Consider the following 20477-nt stretch of genomic DNA (forward strand, 5'->3'; position numbering starts at 1 on the left):
GCAAGAGACTCCTCCTCCTACACAAGACTCCTCTTCCTACACACATTCTAGAGTATAGCACAAGTTACAGAATTCATATGGCTCTGGAAAGGATGATCCTGATGTTAATTCTAAAACATCAGAGTATTTTTATTACAGAATTGTTTCTTAACTGCTCAGGTGGTGGCAGAGTAAGGCTCAATAAACCTCCTCATATATAATAGAACAGAACATGAAAAAAATGGTCAGTGTACCTGTTTTGTATTGCTCAGCTTCAAAAAGAAAAGCAGCTATTCTTTGACTAACCTCTGAATACCAGATTTTAAGCTAAAGAAGTACAGACCTTTTCAGGCAAAAGATCACTTTAAACAATACACAACTTACGCATCTCTTCAACCACGTCTGGATCACATTCCCTGTATTTGTCTATTTCTGTCTTTAGCTGCTCTTTTTTCTGCCGAAGGGCAGCAAGTTCCTTCAGCAGAGCTGCACGATCCACCTGAAGATTCAAAAGATGTTGGGAGATACAAAAAAAAACCCCAAACATTAAAAATAGTAATTATCACACAAAGTTGTATTTTTTTAATAAAAACATACAAATTTAAAAGCTGCTTTCATTACTACTTTCACTCTATGAATCACTTGAGCATTTTATTTTATTACATAGAATTCTCAGTGACACTAAACACTGAATACCAACTGGAAAGAAAAAATTTATGGCCAAAATGGATCAACAAAAGAACAATTTTCTACAACCTTTGAACCATGGTTTAACAAACTCCAAAGAGATCTGTTAATTATTTGGCTTAAAGGTTAAGCAGTATTTAAGAGTGCTAGTCTTGCAAATAAAGATGGCATTACAGAAAAACCTACCACCCACTCTTCTACAAATTGAAATGCTGTGTATGAACACCCTCTGAATTTATTTGTATTCTTTCTTTTTCCACACCATTTAAGAGCAATGGTCTCAAAAATAAATTCAGACATTTATGACATGGTAGTCTTTGTACACAACCTTGACCTCAAAGATTCTATCAATCAATAAGAATCTGCAGACACTGACTCAACATGAGATCTCCCACAGCCAGCTCAGCACATACTTCTAATTCAGTCTGTAGTTACAAACACTGGAACTGGCTGATATTCAAATAACTCAAGCTAGGGTAGCCTAGAAGAGCCAGACTGCATGAGTTGGTAAGCCATTGAGATTTTACCAATGGCAATCTCCATGGTAACCCAGCAATGTGAGATGTTTGTGGATTTGGGGTTTTGTTTACAGTTACTGTGTTTCTCCCCTCACCTCAAACTTCCATATTCCCAACGCTTTTGCCAACAGCTTGGATTCAGCATGTTCTGAAAATGCAGAATGGAAATCAAGTTTCCAGATGCTGAGGTATGGAGGTGAGATGCTTGGAGACCTACATTGCAATCTAGATTTTTTAGGACTTCTTCCTGATGTATAATCAGGAAGGAAAATGTTGGAAACATCAGCCAGAACAGGATTTCCAGACCACTAGCTTTCTGTAGGGCAGGCCACATGCTGGAGAAGCCCAAAGCTGAAACATTTTGTTTGAAAACACAAAAAGCACAACTACGTGAGAAACCTGCCTGTGATTCCTGATTACAGTCCGTTGCACATGAATGAATAAAGAATCCCCATTAAAGACATTGCCAAAAAGCAGGTTTTAATTGAAGTTGTGGAACTGTAACATTCACAGAGTTTGATGGTAAGGTTCACTCTATTCCTTACTAGACAAATGAAACATACATAGGGAAAACCTAGAGTGTTTAAACAAAACACTTTGAATTTGAAGATTTGGCACTTTCCTACAAAATTCAATTCCTCCTGAAAGCTTCTGGCTGTGCATGTTTATTGGAGGCCTAAATCACTTTAGACTCAGCATCTCAATGCAAGTCAACAACTTAGAATACCATACAAAGTATTTTTTACTAGTATGTTGGTTATGATAAACATGAAGTCTATATATATTTTTTGCAGTATTAACAGTCTCAGCATGCAAAGAGCACTGGGCTTACGTGACTGCTCAGAACAGTTATTTAGGAATCTATATTACAAATAAGTTGAAAAAAAACCTAAACCAACATCTAAGTTTGTAGTTACCAGATTTGGCAGCTCAGCAACTATTGGTAACTCTGGTACACACCTCTGGGTAGTTCAAGTTGAAAGGTATTTTTACATCTGAAAATACTTGGAAATACTACGTTAGTATTTACAAGAACTAAATAGTTGTAGCACTATTTTCTTGTAGGATTACCTCCCCCCAAAGCAACTTACAGTATCTTCACGTCCAATTTTTGATTTCTCAATGCTTTTTTGTAAAGCCTCTTTTTTCTGACTGCTTTCAGCAAACTGATAAAGAAAACAAAGAACAAAATCAAACTCTTTCAGTAACATATTAAACACAGCTATAAAATGTACATACATATTAATGTATTTAAAGAAACAAGTTGATATGCATTTTTAAAATATATGTATTTTTTTAAAAATTAAAATTTTAAAATACATGTACAACTTATGTAATAAAAATAAAGACAAAATAAATACAACAGTGCCCAAATATTAATCTGAGGCTCTGAACTACAGAGAAGAATTACAGAAAACAACTTCAAGTCTAAAAAATTTTCATTCCCGTGGCACATAATCTTGTTATATACTGCATGTTCAGCATGGGACTAAAATTCTATTTCATACCATAATCTGGCATCTCTATGCAAAGGACCCCGTAACATGGAGGCTTTGGATCTGATGATTTCCTTTGGTCCTTTTCCAGCTGTCCCTATTCAATGGAAGCAGTGACAAAAGCTGCAGTAGGTCCACCTGCTCAGCGGATACCGGTGTTCCCAAAGTCTGGTATGCCACTGGCATGGCCCCAATCCCTTTTACATGCTGATGAACAGAAGCCTCTGTTCAAAGGCATGCAAAGCTGTGGCCCCCTTTTACTGTGTGGCCCTTGCACTGCTAGACCTCACAGAGAACCCTTCCTTCAGGCCTGAGGCAGAGGAATATCACAGGGCTGGTGTGAACAATCCTTCCATTTTTCTGTTACATCAGGAGAAATAATTTGCCAAGAGACATCTCTCTCCGTTAACCTGCCACCCATCTTGAATCAGGCCTTTCCAGCTCAGTTGACAGTTTTCCAGAAATACCTTGGAATCTCTTAAGCTGAGCAGGAGTAAGACTCGACCCTCAGCATCAGACAAAGCACTTGGAAACATTAAATTAGATGAATGAGAATGAAAAAAAAATCTAATAAAATATAGTTGGAAAACCAGTTACTGCATTGAAACCAACACAAAAGAAAAAAAAAAAAAAAACAATAGCATGCTTTTTGAGTACTGTTTTAGTTTTAAAACTAAAGCACCAATCAGCATACCAGTATATCACATCAATTGTGAAAAGACCAGCTGTCAGAACTCAGCTTTTACTCTGCTCTACCCCAAGATCCCCCACATGAATCCTCCACTTCTACATTCCCTTTCTCACTGAGGACCCCACTGAGTACAAAAGCATTCCCAGGTATTTCTTGCAATCCCCAGCCTTGATAATTTAACCATATTGTTAAAATAATGCAGCTGATATAAATACATTTATACAATACAACTCCTTTGGAGGTATAATCATGTCTCAATTTCAATTTAAACTAATGTTTGGTCCATATTTTCAGAATATTAAATGTAAATGTATGATAAATATTGGGCAGAGCTTACTGCCAAGTCTTGGAGATCAGTCATAACAGTAAAAAGAAACTCCATACTGGTGGTCCATAAAGATTAGGATACAGCCCAACTGCAGCTCACCAGGTTTAGTGGTTCCTTTCACAACTCAATTTTTAAAAATTATTAAACTGCATGTGTGAGCATGCATACACACAAGAAAGTCTCCTTTCTAAAAGAATGCTTTAGTTTTCTTCAATTTATATAGTAATTATACTAATGGTTAAGAAGTAATTTGAGGAAAAATATGTCCAGCTGTTTACTTGGTGCTCTCAGTGGAAGAAACCACAGAGGCCGCATAGGTTTCACTATGCGGCTTGAAGTACATCAACATCTTAATTTTGGTAGATAGTCAAAGAGTACTCCTTCCAGGCTTTCCACAAAATTCTTAAAAGAGGTGTGTTAGTCCCCACATGATGCCATACTAAACAGAGGTATACAGTTCAGAAGAGGGTAAGTACTTAGTTGCAGTTTGTAGTTCACCAAGTCCAAGGAAGACAAACCCCAAAACACATAATTTGGCATCTCTGAACACAGGATTTTTCTGGAACAAAACCCACAGAGGAGATAGAGAAGCCAAGGAGCTTACCTAGACACTTATACTGCAAGTGCAAAGAAGCCAATGCTCTCTGCAAGAGGGGTCATAAAGGTGTCACTTTCTCTGTTTTTTTTTTTTTCTTCATATTCATTAAGTTCTTAATAAATGTTTCTGCTTTCTCTAAAATTGATGTACAGAAGGAGCTCTCAAGGCTGTGCAAATCTTAGAAGCTGATTTCCAGCATGAAAGCACCCAATAAAGCATCTTATAATTTTCTCGATCCTCTATATTCCACATCATTTACTAATTCAAGAGACACTAATGACAAACTATGGGAGATAAAGGAATTTCTTAGATTCTGTCCTGCATAACATGGTTGCCGTGCCATGTGGTTAGAATACCTTCCTTTCCCTTAAAGCAAAGATGATTTTTACATAATCTCACTTAAGATATCACTTTCTTAACTCACAGATTTTAATTGCTTGAGTATCTTCAGATTTTTAAATTATTCTTTAATTATTATTTCACATTAAAAAAATCTGAAATAAATTGACACCTCAGCTCTTTGTGCATTATTTTGAAGTCATGGTGGTTATCCTCTATAACAACAAATAAAGGCTGAAGATACAGAAAGGAATAGCAGAAGGAGGCAAGATGTAGAAAAAGCCCTAACACAGGACAAGGATTCAAAGGGTGAGGAACAGATGGCCAGGGTTTGCACAAAGAATCTATGACTATGGGAGAAGTGGAAAGGCTTGGATACAGAGGGGGGAGCACAGCTGAAAATAACTATAATGAAAGAAGGAAAGACAGCAAGGAAAAAGGAGTCGGAGGGAGGATGGATACACATGATACAATACTTAACTGAAAGGCAATTGCAAATGACAAATGACAGTTTATAGGGCATTAAAAAGAAAAAAAAAAGCAGAATATGCAAACATTGTGTATGTATGATAGCAGACAACCACATCTGGACAAATACAGTGACTTATTTTCCCACTCACCAGCTGTAGAAAAGCCTGACTGCAAAGAAGCACAGTAGCAAATGGAATATTTCAATCCCTGGAGCAACCTTGGGGACATTTTTCAGGGGAACCAGTAAACAATATCTCAAGGAATATTAACCATTCCCAAAAGCAGAGAGACCAGTCCAGGGATAAAGATACTGTGTCCCCTCTATGTTTCTTGAGAGAAATGTCTGGGCTGACACAGGAACAACCTTCTGCCAGAAGTGTAACTGACCAGGTGTGGCAAAGAAATACAGAGATTCTACTCCACTATAAAGTTTTGTGTCTCCGAGCTGACTGCTCTGAATCAGCACATGATTAAGCAAGATGCAGGAAAGCAGCAAAAACATCATCTAGGGGAAAGAAAAAGGAGAGGAGACTAAATAATTCAAAATTAAGAAGTTAAAAATGCTCTCCACAAGAGAGCATTTTCATGTTTTCAAAACACAGTGGGAGCCTGCAAGAAGACAGTTTAATGAAGTAAGTAACTAGCATCTATAAAACAGGAGAGTTGGAGAACAATTTCTTTAGTTTACAGACCAGTGTGATCAATTAAATGGCTAGCCTTAGACAATAATTCAATCCAAAGTCCCCCAAAAATCCCCAAAGAGATGATTCTTCCTACTCTGCAAAGGCATCACAATGTTTAGCTATACATGTTGCAGCAGTTTGGGTGTGCAAAGTGCCATGTGCTGGTGATAACCACCAGTTCCATCACAGAACTTGGGGTCTGGTTTGTATCAAAGAACACAGATTAGACATTCCCACATAATTTATAATCTACTATGAACACATTAATACCAGGGCTCCACTTCAGAAAGCCACTGATGTACATTTGGAAGAGGAATGTTTAACACCAACAAACAACAGCAGCAGGTTTCTGTTCCATTCTTTCTCAAAACCTGCCTGACAGACTTTTATTTTAGAATAAAAAACAATTTTTTTTTCTCCAGCAAAAGTTTTTGTTGGTCCTGTGCCTTCTGATTCCCTGTTTTTAACCAATCTAACCACAAGTATCCCACCAAACATGTAGCTTGTCTCACCCGCATATTAAAATATCTACAAACCTTGTATAAGCCATGTAAACCCAACCCCTGGGTATGTTCACTGGCCAAGAATCAAGCCAAGGTCTCACATGCTAACCACCAAGAGTGCTCACAGCTGTTAACTCACTATCATTATGGTCTGAAAGAGAAATACCATCCGTTTGGTTTTCTTTTGGCCAAACACTCAACCAAAAATGGTATTAAAAACTACTGCTCTTGTGAGCACCACACACTGCGGCACTACAGAAGAATTAAAGACATCCATTTTTAAATTATTTCTAACTTGCAAAGTTAGAAATTATTTCTTTATTTGCTTTGGGTTTGAAGCTCACTGTGCCTTGTTTCAAGCTAAAGGCAAGGCTAGTTTGCTATCAGCTTAGACAAAAGCAGTTAAAGAAGTTTAGGGTAACATTAAGCAGTAGATAGGTCTATTTCTTTTCTATGTGAAAACTAACTCACTACTGAAAAACTTAAGTAGAATTGACAGAAGGCATGGAGAAAAAATACTTTATAGCATTCCCCTATATTTTAAAGAAAGATAGAAAATATTGACACTGAAAACAAACTAATAATATATAGAGAGGAAAAATGCAAAGATCAACAGCCAAAAAACAATCTGAAAATATTGAAAACAGATCTTTGGGTTAAAAGAAAGGCACAGAACACTATAAAAAGAAATCACTTAATAATTACTGTTGACTAAAACTCAAAGAGGGAGAAAAAAATCCAGAAGGGCAGCACACTGAAGTGCAGAACTGCTTTCTTAAGTACTACACTAAACAAGCATACAGCTACTCTTTTTACACACACAGTCACAAATCCATGCTTCCCAGAGCTTCCAAAGACATGCAAGCAAACTTTGCAGCCAGCTAATCTTGGTCACAACAGCGTGGAGAGCCCTCCTGTGACCTACAGCACTCTGGCTTCTGCTCTGATCTCGGGTTGTCCCGTATCACTCATGAAATGCCATTTCTCCATAGCTCACTCAGTGAACTAACTACAGCTGGAGCAGCCATCAGGTCCACTGGGACCTCAGTCGGGGATGTGACAAACTCTTAGTGAGGCATAAACAGCAAACATACACTCATTACATAAACACAATTAAGATACTTTTTAAAAAAAAATCTTTTAGCATTTGTGAAAGGAAGAAAAAGCAGCATGCAAGGTCTTACCCTGCATCACTCTAAGTCACTTTGGCAAGTAGGGATTTGTCTTTGGTGGGACTCAGAAGGAGCAACTAGGAGACTGAAATAGTTCAGGAAATACAGGTAAGAACAAGAGTAGAGATCAAAGCAAGATAGAGAAAGAATTTTTTACTCATAAACTGAAGAATAAATGAGATTTTTTTCAGCAAGAGAATACCTAAAAATGGAAGGAAAAGAGACTGTAGAAAAAGAGAAGACTTAGGGCCATCATATTTCTGTATTCATAAGAACTGTTTTTTTTAATACTGCAATATTGGAAAAAATGTTAAATTCAAGAACACTCTTCTCTTTATGCATGACATAAATTTTATCACAAAAAGATTTTTAATGCAATCTTTGAAAGAGTCAATTCAAAAACTTTGTAGAGGATAGAGAATAAACTCGATTTTCTGGAGAGAAAGGATCACAGAATTGGTCAGGTTGGAAAGGACCATAGCGGATCATCTGGTCCAACGTCTGTGCTCAAGCAGGGTTGTCCTAAAGCACACTGCACAGAACTGTGTCCAGATTGTTCTTGAATATCTGCAGAGGCTGAGACTCCACAACCCCTTTAGGTAACCTGTGCTGGTGCTTGGTCACCTGTACAGTGACCTTCTTCCTCTATTCAGGTAGAACTTCCTGTGCATCAGTTTCTGCCCACTGCCTCTTGTCCTGTTGCTCTGCACCACCAAAAAGAGCCTCGATCCACCCTCTTGATAGCTATCCTTTAGATATTTATACAAATCAGTCACCTCTTCTTGAGGCTGAACCAGCTTGGCCTCTGCAGCCTTGCCTTATAAGAGAGATTCTCCAGACCCTCACCAACTTAGCAGCTCTTCACTGGACCCCTCCAGGACCTCCATGTCTCTTTTGTACTGTGGAACTCAGAAATGGATACAAAACTTCAAATGTGGCCTCACCAGGACTGAGTAGAGGGACAGGATCACTTCCTCAACATGCCGTTCCTAATGCACCCCCAGGATACCACAGGTCTTCTTGGCCACCAGAGCACACTGCTGGCTCAGGGACAGCTTCCTGTCCACCAAGTTCTGAGTCCTTCCCTGCTGAGCTGCTTTCCAGCAGGTCAACCCCTAGCCTGCGTTGGTGCATGGTGTTTTTCCTCCCTGAGTGCAGCACCCTGCATTTGTCCCTGTTGAATTTCAGAAGGTGGCCCAGATGTAATTTTGGATGGGACTTGGCCTTTCAAGTCTCATTTCTACTTCTCCTGAGCACTTCTCAATACTCACTCCAAGTGGCCTGGCCTTGCTTCTGTCTCCTGTGAACTTCTGCTTTTACTTGAGTAATGACAGCAGTTCTTTATTAATCTATGGTAGTTTCTTGTGCCCTTGGCCCAACTTCTTTTTCGTTAGGATGAATCATTCTTGAGCCTGGAGGAAGTGAGCCTTGATGATAACCAATTCTCCTGGATCCTTCTTCCCTGCAGAGCCTGGTTCCCATGGGATTCTTCCAAGAATATCCCTAAGCAACTAAGTTAGCTCACCTAAAGTCCATGGTCATCATCTTGCTTGCTGTCCTGCTACCTCTTCATCCAATACAGAACTCTACAATCTTGTGGTCACTACAGCCAAGGCTGCCCCCAGCCTTCACATTCCCACAAGACTTCTTTGTTGGTTGCTATGAGGTCAGTCAGCACATCATTCCTTGTGGGATCCTCTACAACCTGTGGCAGAAGTTATTGTCAGTGCTTTCCAGGAACTGGACTGCTTGCATATTGCTGTACAGCTTCTCCAGCAGATGTCAGGGTACTTAAAACTCCCCCACGAGAGTCAAGGTCTGTGACTTTGAGACTTGCTGCTAATTGCCTGTAGAAGGCCTCATCCCCCCTTCTCCTCTTGATCAGGCAACCTGCACCACATACCCACAATAGTGTCACTCTTTCTACTCCACCCTTTTATCCTGACCCATAAGCTCTTCACTCCCTCATCATGCTCATTAAGGCAAAGCTGAATACATTCCCTTTCCCCCATAACACATCATATTTGCTATTCAAAATTAAAGGATGACACACTGATTATTTTAAGTAAATAACACTTGCTCCAAAACATCATACTACTAATCCTACCAATGTGCAAGTTCTGTCTTTTTTAAGAGGTACCAAAGAGATAAAAAATGTGAATTTTTAGTTTAGTACTGTAAATATGTCAGTGATTTAAAAAAAGTATCTGACGCTCATGCTAAGCATGGGAAGGTTTTTTTCAGAGGACTAAACTCAAAAAATATCTGACTTGCCATACAACTGTTTGACAAAGCACTGCAAAGACTCAAAAACTAGTAATCCTTATGTTAGATCTCTGCACTTATAAGCAGTATTTCTATGTTTTGCTAAAGCATCTATGTGGGAAATACTGATTTAATTGCCCCTCCCACAAACACAATTCATTTAGTATTAAAATATTAAATTTAGTTCTATAATCTTTATTTACTTAACATGCTAACTGATGAGAGCAAGATGAAATATGCAGTAAATTAGGCACAGCTCTGTTCTCAGGGCATGTTGAATATGAGTACTTTTTTTTTTTTTTTCCAAATAAAATCAAATGTTGGGTATTCAGAAGAAACAAATGAGCAATTCCTCCTCCACAGGAACCTTCACCCATCCACATGGGTAACAAACATGATTATGTTACCTGCAATTATTTTTATAATATTACAATACAGCAAATCCCTCTACATTAAAAGTATTTTAAGTCAATCATTTTCCATCTTTTTAGATTTGCCATAATAATTAAGTTAATTTAGAGAAAATGTCTTGCCAAGAGCTTTTGTTTTTGCTTCATTCATTTGCAACACCATTTGATAAGTAGTGGTTACTCAACAAAAAATAACTGCTCGAGGCCAGCCTCCTTAAAAGACAAAAGGTGAAAGAAACAGTTGTGCAGGCTCAATGAAAGAACTGAATTTCTGTAGCTGTTTTCAGAGCTGGCATAATTGGCACGACCTGAGGGACAGATGGCTGCCTACTCAGATACAAATATCAAGTACGCCCCAATCAACTTAAAAAAACCCCAGACCAACAAAAAAACAGCTGAAACACCTCATTCAACGCTGTTTCGCAAATGCAAGCAATCCAACAAGGAAAGCTGAAAGAACTTCAAAAGACATTCACGTGACTGACAGGACTACAGAAAATTTTCATACCTGGACATGAAGGATATGCTTGTTACTGAATATTAGGGTATTTAATAAACCTACAAAGTCCAAGGTGGTAGTTTATAGGTCTGTTCAAGGCAGGAATAACATAGAAATATATTTTCTCTTGGAAAGAAAGGGAGAGAACGAAGAGAAGTTTTAATTTTTCCCTAAAGTGTTTTTAAAGATTGCTATCCGAAGCAGCTGGACCATACACTGACAATGTCTTCAGGGACTAAGAAGAGACAGGCACGAATTAAAACACAATATTCATGCAATATTCCCCGAGCTCACATTCTGCTTAAAGACTTTAAAAACCAAATCAGACTTTATTCTACAGACTTCTAGAAATGCCCAAATTCTACACTGAGATCTTATCAGTAAAATAATAAACCTCAGTAAAATATATCTATCAAACTTCAGAGTTTTGACAGCAGTTTTACATACTCACTCTTTATGCCAATTTTGTGATTTTTAAGTAATGCTTAGACAGATCACCCAGTCATCTCCAATTCTTGATACAATGAAGAGTCTTTCATTAAACTACCATGTGTTCAAAAATAATGAGTTGTTTGGCTGTGACAAGAAAGACCTTTTCCTCTAAAGCCTCACTGCATCAAAATAATTTAGCACATTTCAGTTTTATACTCTGGTGGTTTGTTTCTCTTGTTTTTGTTGGGCTTTTTGGGGTTTTTTTTTGGTTTTTTTTAGTTTGTTTTTTTTTTTAAGTTTTTTCTTTAATTTTATTCCTTTCAGAAGAGGAAAATTCTACGAAGTGAGACTTCTATAATTACTTGCTGGTAGCTCATTTGTGTATGCATGCTAATTTTCTAAAATAAAATATGCTATATTAATTGAATTAAAAGATTTTAGGGTGAAAATCAAAGTTTACATTAAATAGGACTACAATTCACTGTCGCCATCAAATCCAGCTTTGAAAGTAGTACTGGCTGCCTATCAAAGGCTGGAACTTTCTGGCCTTACAGTACAGGCAAACTTCCAGTCAGCACAGAACATTTAAGCCTTTAAAGTTTCTTGGGATGCTGGTTTTCTGATGATCTGCTGAACTGTCATTCCCACCTGCCTTGCTGATCATGGAGAACAGGGAGACATGCAGGGCTGTGTCACTGCCAGACCTGACTGGGCTTATGCAGTGAAGAGCCCTGTTTCTACTTCCAGTTTCTTTTCCTTTCAGATTAACAATTTCACTGCAATGCCAGGAATCGAGCCAGCAGCCAAAGTACAAACCTCTTCAAAAAGGTAAACTGTGTGATGATATTACCTAAAAAATTCAGTGTCACACACAACCCTGTTTGAAAAGCCTAGTGGTTTTCCTGCATTATATCAGAATAAATATCAATGTATCATTTTTAGTATAGTAGGAATCCTCCTTCAAACCTACATTAAAATTTTTAGAGTTATTACAGTTATAGTTTTTTAAAAAACTGCTCTTAAATCATGCCAACTTTACCTTATGCTCATCAAGAAGGAAGGAAGGAAAACCTACACTTCCCAGTTGCCATCATGTTAGTTACCTATTAACAGTAAAAGGAAAAGCATGAAATTCAACTAAGGAACACCAAATTATGAAGTTGCTAAATTCCAACAGAAGCTTCCAGAGCACTGTATTTTTAGAAATCTGCCATGACAGCAGTAACTAAGCATACTCTCCAGGGCTTTGTAGAATGCCATAAAACATTATTCCAGAAGGCTCTAATAAGCTACAGCATTAGAAGAATCTTCTCTGACGGACATTTTAGGACATAGTAAATGCAGAGTCATTTTAAGATATCACCATTTTTCAAGTGCAAGATGCAGAAGTAACAAAAATTGTGGACTATCCTAATAAAATTGTATTGGCTTTTCCCAGGGAACTAATAGAGGGAATAAGCCTTACAGGATCAATGAACAAATGGGCATAGAAGTAATCAACATATCCACAATGTTTAAATTACACAAAATCTCAGCCTCTTGCTCTTATTGTTACAGCTCTCCCTGGATGGTTTGAAGTGAGTTAGTCATACCATACCAGCTCTGCAGTAAGCCATTTCTTTATGAGTCTAGTCCTTCAGTTCAAATAAAATGTACAGGACAGTGAAAGCCAGAAGGGTGAACATGGGAAGAATCACTAATTGTCTGTTGGGAGAGTAATTACTGTGCAAGAGAAATAAAAAATGTGACCAAGCACAGAATGGAATCATCCAGCTCACTGGGGCTGCAGACTTTCAAAATTGTCAGGGCAATCCAAGGAAGAATAACTAACTAAATAAATAAATAAGTAGAAAGCTAAATGACATGCCCTCAAATAAAAGAGGAAAAAAGGAGGCCCAGCATGCATATGGGAAGACTGCTTTAACAGCTTAGTCAGCACACTGGGATCCTGCCTACGCATTACAGAATAACAGAATGGTAAGGGTTGGAAGGGATCTTAAAGACCATCCAGTCCCAACTACCTCTGTCATGCCAGGGACATGTTCCACTAGACCATGTTGCTCAAGGCCTTATAATGGCATTAAAGACCTCTTTAGCCATCAGAATTTTATTTTTCCTGTAAAGGAAAAGTTCATTACATTTTCTGCAACATAATAAAATTAAATTGCAAGCACACATACATCTAAATTAATGAATGAGAAAAATGTCTAAATAAGTAATTCCTAACACAAGTCACACGCATTAGTTGCAAATGTTCTAACTTCTGGTTCTGTAAACGTCGTCCTCTGGTTTAGAGGACAATTCTTTAACCATGCTATCACTAAAAATAATAAAATATATATGAAAAAGATAGTGCTAAGCTTTCTAAATGTATTGCAGCAAAGCTTAAGATCATGATAAATCTTATGCCATTTTAGGCCTGCAAGTCCTTTTTTTCGATAATAGACAAAGAATTTTTAAAAACACACTGAATTCAGCTTTTCAATGGATAATGTGAAAATATCACACCACAAAAATAAACTGTTCTATCGAAATCATTAAGCCATGGATTCCAAAGGTATTCCATAGGAACAGCTCATCACTGCTGAGAGGCAAAAAAACCCAAAACAGTGAGGCCCTGCATTCAGAACTATCAGAGGCTGAAAACTGCAACGGAGACCTGAGGTGTGTGAGGAGCTCTGCTAAGAGCTGATGCTGTACCATCTGCTGAGGACATTTCTACAAAGCAATGCCAAAAGCTTGCTCCACAGAACTAGGTCCCACAGGCTCTCTCTGTTGATGCAAAGCTCCATCCAAGGCACAAAACTTGTCCAGTATCTACAGCAACATCACCCGACTTCAAGCACCATCAGGCCTGCTACTCCTCACTGCACATCCCTGTCATCTCCAGGGATTTGTACCTCAGTTCAGGATTGGTTACTTTTAGCCAGCCACTGCTGAGCACTTGTACTTAAGTGCAGTCCAGGATCAACCTCCAAACCATGTGGAAATACCCTGACAATTGAGTGAGTCAATGGGATGAAGGAAAAGGCTGCTCACACTGAAACAATGGGACAGCAGAAGTTTCCTAAGCTTCAGTCAGTGGTCTCAAGCAGATTTATTCAGCAACTTTCCAGTCACAGTAGTTAAGGAGGAAAAATATATCCAAAAGGATAGAAATAAACCAAGCTGAATCTTCAAAGAACTTTTGGATGGTTAAAACTCAAAACTTTTTTGTGTGCATTCTAAACAAAGAAGGCTCTCTCCTTTTACTTATGTTGTCTGATACCTTCAGGAGGCTTTAAGCCAGATTACTCACAATACAAATTTTTTTTTCCATTAACTATTTTCAAACAATGCACTTTCTTAACATTAACATTTCCTAATACAGCATTCCCTTCATTGCTTTTTTCCTAAAATAACTTATTTCACTTTTTGTATTTCAATGCTCATTAGCACAAACAATTTAATATATATGAAATAACTCGATTTCAACAAGTTAATTCCTGGCTGGGGGTGGGGAAAATGACACACAGTTGTTGGGGTTTTGTTTTGTTGTTTTTTTTTTTTTTTTTTTTTAAACTAGCTAGCAAATGTGAGCCAGCAAGATGTACCCAGTTCAAATTACCCCCTTTGTTCAATATATGAGTCATGGGAAGTAAAAATTCCTCCTTTTACCAATTCCTAGGGTAGAGATTTAAGGAATAAAACATCAACTGATCTTTCCTATCTTAACTAACACTGGCCCAATGCCATGCTTAGTGGGAGAAAGAAATTGCCAGAAACTCTCAAGTCTCTTGGTCATGAGTATGTTGAAGCAAGCACAGGGAACAGCAAAAAATGTCCATCCTTATCCTGCTGTAAAAAGGATTTCTGTTCCATCTTTGTTGCAGTACAAGGTGACACCATTTTGTTCCCAGTTGGAACAGCAGCTCTAATAGTTTTATTAGACTTTCCCTTGCAAAAGCCTCGGAACACAAAGGATTGACTCACAAGAAAGCAACACCATGAGAAATGAGACAAACAACAACACAGTGAAATGAAGGGTTTTAAACTGAACAGTGAAATGAACAACACCACATTGAGGAAAGGAAAGTAATTGGTTGTTTTCCCAAGGTACTGGACTGCAGTGCTCATAGTACTGTCAATAGTTACACTAATAACCACAACATCTTTCAAGTGCTTAGTATTTCAGGTCCCTCTCAGCACAGATACAAGTGTTTTGCCCAAGACACAGATGAAAAAATGAAAGAAAATCTAAGCTGAATCTGTTTATACTAAGGCTACATCAAAAAGATTTCTCTTTTCCTCACTCACAACTGTTATACCAAAAATAAACATCTTATTTTGTAAAACTATAACTGATTATAGGTAACTCCAGGTTTCTGAATCCAACAGCCAGGAAAATATTAGAAGAAGATCACATCATTTCACCTTTTCTTAGGGAAGGAAGACTAACCCTCCAGTAAAGCTTCAAAAGTTCTCTTGACAGATGAGGTTGCATTAAAATTTTCTCCATTTATAAACATTGTTAAAACATTATTTCTCAGTCCACACCCTCGCACTTGCCTCACCGTCTCATACCTGTTCCCAATCTAACCAAATGCAACTACCACATGCAAAAAACCGTATTTGTGTATAAACCCATCTCACCAAAGTGCAGCTTCCAACATATTTCACTTTTTCAGTGGTCCTCTTCACAGATGCATAAGCAAGTTCTTCAGCAAGAGGTGAAGAACAAGCACGTGACAGAAGGCATAAACCTTGAGGAGCAACCACACCACTGCAAAATAAATCAATACAAAATCCAAAGGGACCTACTTAGCAATTCTCACTGTGGGAGCTATTGGAGGAAATAGCTCTAGCAGATGCTACACAAACTAAAGACATTTGCTATCCTTGCTTCTCAGAAAAACAGGAAGAGGCCCATGCAGTAACTTGGGGTTAAAGGGCATCACCAAGATCCTAATTAGATCAGCACAAGATCTGCCTCATATGTAAGTCAGGGATTATTGCCCCTCTCCAAACACCTGCCTCCACAAAAGCAAGCCAAAAGATGGGTCAAGCAGGGAAACTGTCAAAAGAAACTTTATCATTGTTTTTAATTGTGGTATCTCTGCACACTGATCATATACCAAATCCTTCCTGGAAAAAGTCTGGAGTATACAGAACCCCTGTGAAGTGTAGCTTAAAACATCCAGACAAAACTGGCTTGATCTTCATTATGAATAACAAGCCAGACTTCTTTGCTTCTGCATCTCCAAGATAGGGTGTGGCTTAATAATCACCAAAAAATCTGAAAGAAAAAAATTGCATCCAGAACAGCTCCTTAAACAGCATCCCACAATCACAAGTTCTGTAAAATGCAGAATGCTATGAGCAACCTGGCTGTAACATGCAGAAGTACCAACGCATGCAGGCAAAAGGTGCTTGTAGCAGGCCTAACCTGTCAAACATAAGCCTCAGTGCTGTGAATTAGTAAGGGAATTTGCATCATGAAGAAGCCTGTTCTGTTCCTCCACATTATTTTCTAATGACAATTCAGCATTTGGGATCATTCCTTTCCCTTGACTATTTACCCATGCCCTCAGGAAACAAAGATAATGCCTCCTGGTAGAAAGCTTTAATTACAGCATGAACTGAACTGCTGGATTTTTAAACATGCTTTAAGTAAGGCAGCCTGATTCTGGCTTTTAACTGCTAAACAAAGAGACCGACTCATGTAGTTAACAATCAATCTGGACAAGACACAGAGAGAAAACACATCTCTCAGCATGCCACAAGCTCTATATGGGAATGATCAAAGACAAGCAGCATGCAACAGAAATGGTACAATAGCTGACTCTTTTCCTCTGCTTTGTATGCTCTGACAAGAAGTTTTGTGATAGTCAGTAACTAGATTTAGAAGCCCTTATAAGAAAATCTGTATGCGTGCACATCAAGAAGAGTACAAACACCAGAAGAACTAATTTGAACTCATAGACAGAACCTGTTATCATCTTGTAAAAACGTTCAGAGAGCTTTTCATTGAAAATGCCACCTTTCCACTGTGTCAACAGAGAAGTTATTTTCAGCTAGTGAAAATGCTTTTCCCTGAAATGCTGAAACATTTCCAGTCTCATCAGAAAAGCAAGGTAATGAAGAAAACTACTTTTGAAGCCTCATACCATCATCTAAAGAGACCTCTCATACCAATAAGCCCATATGTCAGGGGCAGGGCTTGGTTTGCAAATAAGGTTCTGGTAATAAAACTATTTCTGGAACAGTTTTATATTGCAGAATTGCTCATATCAGAATAGCATATTTCTACATAGAAATAACATCATAAATCAATAACTACATGCCTATTACACTTTCACAAAAATAGATATGTTTGTGTAAATGAAAGTACATTTAAAGCAGTTCAGCATATTTTTGTAGGCAATTCCTGGATACTTACCATGGAGCACACTGGGTAGATTCTGGACATTCCAAGGAAAATATTCATCAGGCTATGCCAGAGACCTGCTTGACCAATTACGTTAAAAATTCACAATGGTACTAGGCCCAAGGGCAAGGACAACAAATATCAACTCCTTTCGGCTGCTTGGTTATAATATGGAACATGAGCGACACCAAAAAGGATCTGAGAGCAAATAATTTGCATTCGATGAAACACTGACACCAGAGAGCTTGGTGAACAAAGCAGGAGCTCTGGAATGTATTTGTTCAATTTCTCAGTCAGCAATTTATGTGCTGGCAGAGTAAATAGCCTTGTCTAAAATTTGTGTGAATGTACAAATAAGTTGAGTAATTTTACTAGGAAGTTCAGTTCCAACTCAGTGCAGAGTTAAACGAATCTGTTTCAGACAAATGAAACTCCACTTAAATAAGATCCAGTGCATTGTTACTACCAGTTATAAAAATTAATTTAAGTCCAGTTGTGCCAGGTTAAGTCCATGCCTGAAAATAGTAAAACCATAATCAGCTAAGTCAAACTCCCTTTTCAATTCAAAGCAGGGGAAAAAAGCAATCTTCTTTTGATTATTTTGATATAACAGTAGACCTATAAAGAAACAGCTGAAGTTGGCAGCACTGTACATAAGACAACAATGCCTGAGATTCATTCAGAGCTATGCCTGAAGAAAAAAATAATGGCTGTAAAAATGTTCAGATGCTACCAGTAAATCTGCATTAATTCAAATGATTCTTTGAGGAAAGAACATAATGCTGAATAATCATGGGAAGAGCTGGCAGTGCTGTGGTACAATCACACCACATGGTCTCAAAAAGCTCATTTGTTCATCTTGTTATCATATTGCAAATAAACTGATGAATAGATGCTTTTCAACTCCCGTTAGATGCAGAAAGAATGACAGCTCCCAAAAAGTAGGAAAGAACCAGATCCATGGAACAGCAATGTTACAACAAAAGATGCCCTGCTCTTCTGAAGAAGAGACTCTCCTGCCCCTGTCCTCTGCCCTGGCGAGGCCTCCTCAGGAGCGGTCTGGGCTCCTGAGTTCTGGGCCTGTTCTGGGCTCCCCAGTTCAAGAAAGACAAGCAGCTACTGGAGAGGGTCCAGCAGAGGGCTATGGAGATAAGGAGGGGACTGGAGTATCTCTCTTATGAGGAAAGGCTGAGGGAGCTGGACCAGTGCAGCCTGAAGAGATGACTTCAGAAAAGTCAGGGGACCTTATCAATACAAATACCTTAACGGCAGGTGTCCAGAGGATGAAGCCAGACTCTTTACAGTGAGGGCCAGCAAAAAGACAAGGGGCAACTGGCACAAACACAAAGTTCTATATAAATAAGAAAAAAAAACTTCTTTCCTTTGAGGGTGACAGAGCACTGGAAAAGGCTGCCCAGGGAGGTCATTGACTCTCCTTCTCTGGAGATAATTCAGATCCACTTGGACATTATCATGTGCAACCTGCACCTAGGTCAATCTGCTTTAGCAGGGAATTAGACTAGATCTCCAGAGGTCCCTTCCAATCCCAACTATTCCTTGATTCTGTGATTCATGACCAATTTACTCTTTTCGCCTGCTAAAAGTGCAGCATAGGATTACAAAAGTGCTCGCAAATTAAGCCACCAATAAAAGCAGATGAAAACACAACGGCCTAAGTAGAAACCATTGCCTCATCTACTCAGGTTATGCATTCCAGATGTCATCACTTTAAAGTTATTATCTCATGATAGCCTACATTATATAAAAGACACAAAAACATGCTACCTTTGAGTCCTTACATGATGCTTCACATCATGACTAGCATGCTTTCAGCAGCAAGTAGACAGAAAGTTTTCTCAAGCTCCAATAAGAACCTCCAAAGTTTTCCTGAAGTAACAGTAAGAATGACAATGCCCTACCATGAGTGACAGATAATTCCTATAGTAAAATCTGTGTGTGTGGACATGTACATTTGTACACATGAGAGATATAAACAAGAATGACAAGGGAGTATAGGAAATAGCAAACCCATTCAGATGGGTATTTTATTCAGACAAGTATTTTTCATAAAACAGATTTACCTGAGACTCTAACTCCTCCAATTTACGCTTCCTGGCATGAAGAGCTTTACTTGGAAAAGCCCAGAAATAATTGGAAGTTCCAATTCTATCAGTGTCCACCATGCCATCATCAACGAGGCTTTGCAGAATCTCTTTCACTGACATCGAGGCTAATAAAAGCAAAAATGTAAAATCAGAACTGCATAGCAGCTGGAGAATTATGAATACCACAAACTACTATCTACAATCATCTGTATTTTCCTCCAGTGTCAGCTAGCTGGAAGATTTCACAAGAAAAACATACCCAAAGCTTCACTTGAAGGGATGAATCTCTCTCAAACCAGCAGTTCGCTCCTAAACACTGCTATTCTGCACATCTGCTACCAGATGTTTGCAAAACACTGCTCAGGAGTTTTGCACAAAATACATGCATGGTACACTACAATACCATAACAAACCCATGAGAGGTGCCTGAGAAGCTGTCTTGCAATCTTAATTCTAACTTGGATTAACTTGTTTAAGTTTCCTGATTGGGAGTGTAATTGCATTTCACATTGTAATGCTTAACAAAGTATTTCATAGCAGCAGAGGCACTAAAGCCATCTGTCTGCAGACTCAGGAAGGACAGATTCTGGGTTTAATCATATTCATTTCCAATATAAAGCATCATTTACACTCACAAGCATCAACATTTCTGAACACAACTGATCATTTCCTTTCAAACCTGTGGTATAATTCACCATTTTAAAAAAATGGTACCTGTTCAACAAAGTTAAGTAGTTATGTTATCCTCAGGTGTTGCAGATATAAAGACTTTCGAGCTTAATTATGGGTTTTGGTACCTGATGTTCAATTTCAAGACTACAGTGGGCCCACATCTTTTGGAAGCTATAGGCTGGATGCCAGGAGGGGAACAGGTTAGTAATCTTTCTTTTCAGAG

General features: G+C 38.4%; 1 protein-coding gene across 2 annotated transcripts in view; it reads right to left on the bottom strand.

Moving 5' to 3' along the window:
* MND1 (meiotic nuclear divisions 1) overlaps positions 1–20477 on the bottom strand; it is a 47523-nt gene that overhangs the window by 16617 nt on the left and 10429 nt on the right. For both annotated transcript variants that reach the window (XM_012573418.5, XM_002198428.7), the window contains exons 4-6: positions 19559–19707; positions 2276–2350; positions 364–478 (exon numbers count right to left, since the gene is read on the bottom strand). In XM_012573418.5, the coding sequence (XP_012428872.1) occupies positions 364–478; positions 2276–2350; positions 19559–19707 (339 nt within the window). The remainder of the gene's footprint in view (positions 1–363; positions 479–2275; positions 2351–19558; positions 19708–20477) is intronic.

This window comes from Taeniopygia guttata, chromosome 4 (assembly GCF_048771995.1).
Source record: "Taeniopygia guttata chromosome 4, bTaeGut7.mat, whole genome shotgun sequence".
Lineage (NCBI taxonomy): Eukaryota > Metazoa > Chordata > Aves > Passeriformes > Estrildidae > Taeniopygia > Taeniopygia guttata.